The 9,363-nt window shown below is 39.3% G+C and overlaps 1 protein-coding gene across 3 annotated transcripts in view; it reads left to right on the top strand.

The window, feature by feature from the left end:
• Positions 1 to 909: 909 nt before the first annotated feature.
• Positions 910 to 9,363, top strand: part of map4k5 (mitogen-activated protein kinase kinase kinase kinase 5) — a 35,196-nt gene continuing 26,742 nt past the window's right edge. The window contains exons 1-2 of one of the 3 annotated variants that reach the window (XM_058385583.1): positions 910 to 1,126; positions 1,995 to 2,217. In XM_058385583.1, the coding sequence (XP_058241566.1) occupies positions 2,110 to 2,217 (108 nt within the window). In that variant the 5' untranslated portion in view covers positions 910 to 1,126; positions 1,995 to 2,109. Of the gene's footprint in view, positions 1,127 to 1,559; positions 1,721 to 1,994; positions 2,218 to 9,363 lie in introns of those variants that run through there. The other 2 variants (XM_058385584.1, XM_058385585.1) reach the window with 2 other exon arrangements.

Genomic DNA, 9,363 nt, shown 5'->3' with positions numbered 1-9,363 from the left:
TATTGCCAGAGGTTTTGGGACGTCTGCCTTCACATGCACATGAACTTTAATGACATCCCATTCTTAATCCATGGGGTTTAATATGGAGTTGGGCCACCCTTTGCAGCCATAACAGCTTCAACTCTTCTGAGAAGGCTTTCCACTATGTTAAGGAGTGTGTTTATGGGAATTTTTTGACCATTCCTCTTGAAGGGCATTTGTGAGGTCAGGCACTTAGACGAGAAGGTCTGCCTTGCAGTCTCTGCTCTAATTCATCCAGAAAGTATTCTATCAGGTTGAGATAGAGGACTCTGTGAAGTTTCTCCACACCAAACTCACTCATCCATGTCTTTATGGATATTGCTTTGTGCACTGGTGTGCAGTCATGTCCAAAATGTCTTGGTATGCTGAAGCATTAAGAGTTCCTTCCACTGGAATTAAGGGGCCAAAAGCAATCCCTGAATTCAATGATTTTGGATGGGTGTCCCAAAACATTTGGCAATGTAGTGTCTTTTACCAAAACTAATACAATCTTGCTCTAGTCTCCTGATGGGGCTGTAGTTTGTGTAATTTGATATCAGCCACTAGATGGCGCGCAATCCACAATTATTGATTGCATTATGCTGTCATTAACTATAAATCAGAAAATGTGATGGTTTTGCTTTTCTTGTTTGTTTTAAAAAAAAACTAGTTGTGGGTAGTGTTATAAACACGTTCGATCAACAGGGTGATTTACCACAGAGAAATATATTTTTTTACCACGCATATTCTCCGAGTTTATATTGCTGTCCTATGATTGGCTGTAACTTCAGTCAGTCATCGTGATTGTCCAATTGGTAATTGGGAGTTATACCCCGGAATCCAATCACAGCGCAGGAGGCGGGCTGTGTCTATGAGCAATACGGGTGGGGAAAAAAGTTAAACGCGTCGCAGCGAGCCTAGGCGGGGGAAGAGTGAGGAGTTTTAGCGTGGCTGCTTTATTAGCCGCGTAGCAGCTTGTGTGACTGTGGAGTGTGAAGAAAGTCTCAACTCGATGGAAAGTGAATGAGTTGCTTGGGGATGTTTATATTTCCATGCAAAATGAATGTCAGTACCTGAAGAATCGTCTGTCTCACTCTTACGGATGTGGACTATTCACGTGGAAATTGTATGTTTTTTTCCGAAAAGAAAAAAAAAAATTCTTGTCGTTAAGGGCTAGATAACTTTCAGGAACTGATTGTTTTCAACTGCTTTTGTTTCTAACAAGCGCATGTCGGTGAGAAATAACCGAATATTAGACAAGTCTTGGTGTTTTCTTTACAAACTGGCTGAAATGAGCTAAATCCGTAGCGAGTGTGTTTTTTAATTAGCCTCAGACGGCTAGCTAGCGCTCTGTAGCGTTAACGCTTTGCTAAGCTAACCTCAGTAGAGTACTGCGTTTCCTCCGCTCTCTAGCTCGTGAGTTATAATTGTCTTAAACTGCTGGTTAAGAAGATTTGCACGTTTATGTTCTTTCTCTAAAAAAATACTTTCCTGTTACAGACAGCTACAGCACCCTAGCAAAGTGAGCTAGCTAACTAGTTTATTTTTTTTAGTTCAGTCTACGCTTGGACGGAATTCGCCGTGGTTTTTCTTCAGCAAAGCTGCTGGATATTTTCTTAGACGTTTATGCGATAAACATGAAACTCTATCCAGATAAATCCGCGTTGGCGAGATAAAAACTGAACAGTAAATAGAACTTGAGTTGTTTTGACTTCAAAACGTAAGTAATGTTTGTTTGTTGTCGATTATTGTTAGCTAAAGGAAGTCCCAAACGCTCAGCAAACCAGTTGTTTTTGACAGGCTAATATTCAGGAATGTGATTTTTCTGCGAGTCTGAATAAACGTCTTATCTATTAATGATCCGGATTAATGTGTGAGAACACACTCGGACCGTCACGTGGCTAGTTTGACCCCTTTTAATGCAGTTTCTTCTCTTTTTAACGCATAATCCACATCATCCACAACTGTCTCTGTTTTGCTTTTTTCTACCCAAGACAATGAGCTAGACTCGGACGAGAGGACTTTGATGCAGTAGTTGGAAAAGCAGACCACCACAGAGGTCAACTCGATCGTTTTTTTCCCGTGATTCTCTCACCGCCGGTTCGGAGCATGGAGTCGCACCCGAGGTCCAGCGGAGACATCCTGCGCAGAAACCCCCAGCACGACTTCGAGCTCATCCAGAGAGTCGGCAGTGGCACATATGGAGACGTGTTCAAGGTGTGTTTACCATGTGTGGAGGCTGATACAGTGATACAGTCACACTATATATATATATATATATATATATATATATATATATATATATATATATATATATATATATATATATATATATTCTATGTTGCTAAGGGTTTTGGGACATCCCTCCAAATCATTGAATTGTTTTTCAGGGGTTGTGCTTGGCCCCAGTGAAAGGAACTATTAATGCTTCAGCATACCTCATTTTGAACAATTTCATGCTCCCAACTTTGTGGGAACAGTTGGGGGATGACCCCTTCCTGTTCCAACATGACTGAGCACCCGGTTCATAAAGACATGGATGAGGGCGTTTGGTGTGGAGGTCAGAGTTCTGACCTTAACCTAACAGAACACCTTTGGGATGAATTAGAGCAGAGACTGTGAGCCAGGCCTTCTCGTCCAGAATCGGTGCCTGACCTCACAAATGCGCTTTTAGTGGAATTATTAAAAATTCCCATAAACACACCTTGTGGACAGCCTTCCCAGAAGAGCTGAAGCTGTTATAACTGCCAAGGATGGGCCAACTGCATATTACATTCATGTGCATGTAAAGGCAGACGTCCCAGTTTTGGCCTGGCTCACAGTCTCCGCTCTAATTTATCCCAAATTTGTTCTATCTGGTTGAGGTCAGGACTCTGTGCAGGCTAGTCAAGTTCCTCCGCACCAAACTCGCTCATCCATGTCTTTATGGACCTTGCTTTGTGCACTGGTGTGCAGTCATGTTGGAACAGGAAGGGATCATCCCCAAACTGTTCCCACAAAGTTGGAAGCATGAAATTGTAGAAAATGGCTTGGTATTCTGAAGCCTTAAGAGTTCCTTTCACTGGAACTAAGGGACCGAGCCCAACACCTGAATTAAATAATTTGGAGCAAAAGTTCCCAAAACTTTTGCCAACATAGTTCATGTTACTACGAGCATTTCTTGACTCGTCCATGTTCTGTTACATACACAGAACATAGTCAGCTTCCGGTGTTGTCTGTGTGTCACATCCAGCATTTTTCTTATTTTGTTTTAGTCTAATTTACATACTACATTTCTGCAGCATTAAAGCTTTGTCCTTTTTTGTTGTTTTTTTTAAATGTTATTTATAAATAATAGTCTGTCTCATGGCCCAGTTTAGGAGCTTGCATATATTAAAGAAAAGTCACATGCAAATACACAGCACATATGGTTTTTTGCATGATTTAGACTTGCATTACTTTCCCACGCTAGAGTTCACTTGGAAGCAGATCAAGATCACCTCACTCAGATGATCTCAGGTCCACCTATTTTTTTTTTTTTTTAGTCTGCGTATAAATACGGCTGGATTTTCAACTCCATAACCAAACCACAAAGACAGAGCAAGACATAGCAGCGTGTGAATGAAATGAACCTAATGCTGCATGTGGTAAAGTGGCCTGATGATTATTCATTTCTATACCCTAGTATTATAATTGTTTTCTTCTTAGTTTTGTGCTTTTGACCTCAACTCTAAGGGAAGGAAGAAAAAAAAACCTGAAAGTCTTTATTTGAGAAGCACTCCCATTCTGTAAAGGTGTGGCGTACGTCAGAAGTTAATAAGAGTAAAATGATGCAATAGTTTTCATTCAGTAGAAACAAACCAGTGATTTCGACTTCTCCAGAAGAACCCATAAGCCATTGTGTTTGTTCACTTATTTTTCCCCATTTCTCATGGAATTGAGTGTGTTGTGACACTGTTGTGCCCTGTCACTTTCATATGTGTTTATGTGGGTCTGTGTGAATTTCTGCAGACACTCCTCATATGAATGGCAGAACTGCACCTTCCAGGAAGTACTCTCCGATCTGAGCTCACCTTTCCCCTGTTGTATGAGTTAATGCTAGAATAAACAAACCATTTTACCTTGGAATGCTCTGCTTTTGTGCATGACGGGGAACATCGTTTGTGTTCTCAGTTTGTAGTGAGCGTGCCGTGTTTGAGGACGAGCGCTCTCTCTCCAGGGGTTGTCCCCTCGCTCTCTGCTGGATTAGCATGCCAGTCAGAGACTAGCCTAGTTTCTGAAAAGTTCTGTGCTCTAGGTTAAGGGCTTCTATGGTACTGATTATCTGAGGTTTAGCCGGGGGAATGTCTCATCATGGCTTTGGATGTCTGTAAAGTTAAAATGATAAAAATAAAAAAAAAATTATGTGCATGCCATAAAACATTGTGCTTTGTTTAATTACTGTAATCTTGTTGTTGTGCAGGTTCCAGATTATCATGATGGCTCCTACTTTCGCACGTCAGACAGCTTAAAGAGAACCACTCTTACTAGTTTTTCTTGTATGTGCAGTCACTTTATCCCTATGAAATTTCAAAGCCTTTAGTGGAATCGTATTCATACGTCTAACCACCATGTTTAAAGATTAGTCACTTCACTGGATGAAGTAAACAGTGCAGCAGAAAGGACAGTAATAATAACAATCCTGTTTTTTTTGGCATCTTTTAACGTCCTTGTCGGATTTGAAGGGTCTGAGAGTTGGAATCCTGTGTAGACTCTGAAAGAATAAATGTTAGACATAATCCTTAACCGTGTTAAATGTCGTCGTCTTTGTCATTTAATCTAGAGTATGTTAGAGATGCTAAAACTGATGAGAGCTGGATGGAGACCAGGATTTATGAGTGATCTTTAGCAATATAAGTATTAACAGGAACTAAAGTTATTGAACATCTTGTTCTGTTTATTTAAACTGGTGTTTAGATGGGAATCATTTTATCTATTTGTATTAAAGCCTCTTTATACACTTGACTCAGCTCCCGGACCCTTTCAAGTTGTTTTATTATTTTTATTTTTTTGGTGGGGTGCTTTGGTTATTGTTATTTGTGTCTGAAAAAGAGATTTTCTGAAACCTCTGATCCTGTGATGAGAGAGGTCGCCTGATGTGTAAAGCTGCAGCGTATATAATCATTTAAAGGATGTCTATTTTTTGTTGAATAGTTCAAGAGTCCTTGTGTACTAATGACATGCACATTCAGGGATTTGGATTTAGCGTGCTCTCTGGACATTCCTGGAAACCTTGTGAAAGTAGAAATGTTTCCATTCATCCAGGAGTGGACAACTTCCTCAAGCCAAGGGATAGCTGTGTGTGTGTGTGTGTGTGTGTGTGTGTGTGTGTGTGTGAGAGAGGGGGGGAGAGAGAGAGCGAGAGAGCACGTGCATGTTTGCGTGTGTGTCTGCAGTAGATACTTTTCTGCTGTTATTGTTTGTAAGACATCCTTCCTCTCTGTCGGTTTAGCTGCTGCTGTTTTAAGAGCTACAGGGTAGTGAGCAGCCTGCATGTGTATTATCTGTATTATACTGTATTGTTTCTGTGTGTATTATAGTGTATTGTTACCGTGTGAGGTTTCTACTGCATTTCCGTAGTGTAAAACATCTCCTACCTTCACATGAGTAATCTCAGACAGTCTGACAACAAATTGGTCTGTCTTCTGGTACATGTGCTTCTCCTGTTTACTGACTACATGTAGTCCAGGAGATTTTGGTACCGTCCTTAGAACGGTTTCAGGATCAGGTTTTCAAGATTCAAGAAGCTTTATTGTCATTTCAACCACATATAGCTGACGCAGTACATAGTGAAATGAAACAACGTTTAGGACCTGGTGCTACATAAACATACAACATAAAGATCAAACACAAGAACGACACAAAGATAAAACCGAAAGTTCGTCCAAGCCACAAAGTTTTCTTAATAATAATAAACTTAATAATAATTTTTTATTTTTTTATTTATTTTATTTTAGTTTTTTGTGTGCACAACCAAGGGCCTCTATGGTAATAAAAAAAGTATGGGCCCACTCAGTTTATGATTTTCTTTTTGCAAAAACGTTTGCTGGCCCAATGGCTATATTATCACAATACTTATTATTAATAATCTGTGTAGTCACTACTTTTTTTTATTAATCATGTGTCCCAGAGTTCTTTACAAGGAAGTTAAGAAGACAAAAAAGATCATGAGAATTAATTTAATATAAGTTTGTTTATAAACATGAGAAAACAAAAAATAAAGCATAAAACACTAATTTAAAATAAATAAGCAAATAAATAAAATTCACTAATTAATATGAGAATCTATAAAGGAAAAGGACAAGCAAATACAAAGATGTGAGTAACTAAAAAACAGAAAAAAATGGGTAGCTGTTTCTAGAAATCGTGTGTTGTGGATTTCTTCCTAATCTTGATTTCCTTGCAGTTAACTAGTGTATAGAAATGCTTTCATGTATACAGCTGGATTGTGTTAAATCAATATAGCCACAGCTGACTGAGGGTTTTGTGATTCTGATTCCTGTAAATAAACACTTGGCACCTCGAGTCTTGCTCAGGTCTGCGTCTGTGCCTCTTCCTACCATGCAGAACTGATTGGAGAGTTGATGCTCCACTGGTGTGTTGGCCCCAAAAATAATCCATGATGCTCCATGTGCTCATGCTTGTTTGCGTTTTATTCTTCAGTGTTGTTTCTGCTTCCGCTACCAAATGTTACCCTGTCAATAGGACAAAGATGATTGTTTAGAGCTCAGGGTTTTCTTTTTTAACTGTTGTAGATGAGGGAAATGTCTCAGGGTATCTTGACACATTGAGTCAGACTTCATTAGGATTGAGCAATCCTTCAACATATCACTGTGACTGCATGATTATAGTTCTCTACAAAATTTTAGTGTGCTTTAGTATTTATACATTACAATAAGTCATGCTAAGGTTATATTTGTAACATAAATGTTTACATAAAAAATTTTGTTTAAATGTATAAAGGGTCATGCTGGAAAGGGTTTCAGTGCTATAATAATGGTATAATTTAAGGGCACTTTAACAAAAGTGTTTTCAGTCTGAGAGAGCTATATTGCTTCTAGCTTCTTTGTTTCTGTTAACATATCAAATGCACAGAGCAAATGGCCTTGCCCCTAGCTGAAACAGCTGTTGAGTTTTGCCCCTTTAATGGCATGTGGCACAGCAAACATGGCTTAAATCAAGCGGTGTTTTCCATAGATTTAAAATATACTGCAGTGGAAGCTGGATGACCAGAATGTGGTGACCAGGGTGTGAATGATGAATGTTTCTGGTATGAGGGATATGATCAGTAATTATAGGAGCGTGCTCTGCTCTTTTTCATTAACCACTGAATTGGTGGAAAATGTTCTTGTAATAAATAAAATTTGATTATCTTAAAATTGGGCAAATTGTGTGTGGTTGTCGATCTGCAAAAGGCTCCACAGCTGGGTATCTGCTGTGTATCAGCAACACTAGTAAGATTTGTTAGCCAGGACATATGCGGAACAGCTGCGCAGTATCATCTGCTACAAAAAGCTGCAAAAATACATCCTTATAGCTTAACCGTTTGCCTATATTTGACAAATGAACAAAATTAGATCAAACAAAGCCGTTAATGTTTTTGACCCATCACCACAATACCGCTGATCTCTAGTGATTTTAAATGAAAACATAAATGAAAGTGAACATGGTTATTTAAAAATACTGCAGGTGGTGGACCTTTTCAAGACTCGAGAGGTTTTCTGAATGGGTTCCCACAAATCGTTTTAAAGTAACTGTATGCTGAGTGCTACCAGTTTAACGCCTAGGTGTTTTGGATTCTGAATATTTAATGCTATTACTTGTATTCCTTTTTAATGTCTTGAAGGTTCCATTGTGTTAACCTCTGACAGCTTGGCATTTTGAATATTACAGCAGGACTGCAACAGGATTTGAATTTTTTGTACCTAAACAATTTGGGTTCAGCTAACACCTTTTATTAGCTTGGTTATATATATTAGTGCTAGAGTTATTGTTAGACTTTGAGGAGTGCAGTTTTTTATGTAGTCTAATGGGTATCAGTCTGGTATCACTGTGTCGTAGTTCACTGAAGTGCAGATTTGCTTTTCACTCGAGTGTTACCATGATCTGTATCAGATAAGTGGAGAATGGTAGTGTAATTGATTAAAGCTTATATGTTTTATCTCACAATGTAACCTGTGCTGTCATACTGGGTTGCATTAGCTATAACTAATTCCATTTCTTCTTTATGCACAATTCTGATTCATATTTGTCTTACCTGTTATATACTGTAACTTGTACACCGATCAGGCATAACATTCTGAGCAGGGGCAGGTGAAGTGAATAATACTGATTATCTTCTCACCTGTTAGTGGGTGGGATATATTAGGCCGCAAGTGAACATTTTGTCCTCAAAGTTAATGTATTAGAAGCAGGAAAAATGGGCAAGTGTAAGGATTTGAGTGAGTTTGATGAAGGACCAAATTGTGATGGCTAGACGAGTAGACCAGAGCATCTCCAAAACTGCAGTTCTTGTGGGGTGTTCCCGGTCTGCAGTGGGCAGTATCTATCAAAAGTGGTCCAAGGAAGGAACAGTGGTGAACTGGCGACAGGGTCCTAGGCGGACAAGGCTCACTGATGCACGTTGGGAGCGAAGGCTGGCCCGTGTGATCTGATCCAACAGACAAGCTACTGTTGCTCAGATTGCTGAAGAAGTTAATGCTGGTTCTGATAGAAAGGTGTCAGAATACACTGTGCATGATGGGTCAGGGCTGTTTTGGCAGCAAAATCGGGACCATTACAATATTAGGCAGGTGGTCATAATGTTACGCCTGATCTGTGTAGACTATAGTGAATGCAAAAGTAGCTAATGATGGTACAAGTTAGAAAAGACCTACAACCTGCAGTCATCCTTCTCCAGTCCATCCCTGGGTTTATCAACTCTCTTTATCCCCCAGGATTACCTCCAATTGTCTGTACAATGGACAAGTGTTTCTGTTGTTTCCAGTCTGTCTATTGTGGTCTTGATCCTCTTTGTATTTTGCTTTTAGAACTACTATTGAATGAAGTCCAATTTTCATCCGAGCTGTTTACACATGCTCAATAATATGAGACAACAAAAATGCTTTAGTTTGATGGCAACTTAAACGCAGCCAAAGAGACACAGAGCAGTACATATTGAATGTACGTTATTGTATATTTAGGACCATTTGTTTAAGACAATGCCATGTGAAATGTTTATGTATTTTTTTTTTTTTTTCTGTTCTAGCCACATTGTGATTGAACAAAGGTTTTTGCTTGGTTTAGGTGATTTGGGAGTATGGAGGTCTGCACAGAGATCTCTAGCATTCCATGAGTTCAAGCAAG

The sequence above is a fragment of the Hemibagrus wyckioides genome, linkage group LG03 (genome assembly GCF_019097595.1).
Source record: "Hemibagrus wyckioides isolate EC202008001 linkage group LG03, SWU_Hwy_1.0, whole genome shotgun sequence".
In the NCBI taxonomy this organism is placed as follows: Eukaryota; Metazoa; Chordata; class Actinopteri; order Siluriformes; family Bagridae; genus Hemibagrus; species Hemibagrus wyckioides.
Note: the sequence above shows the minus strand (reverse complement) of the source record. Positions and strands in the feature narration are given on the sequence as shown.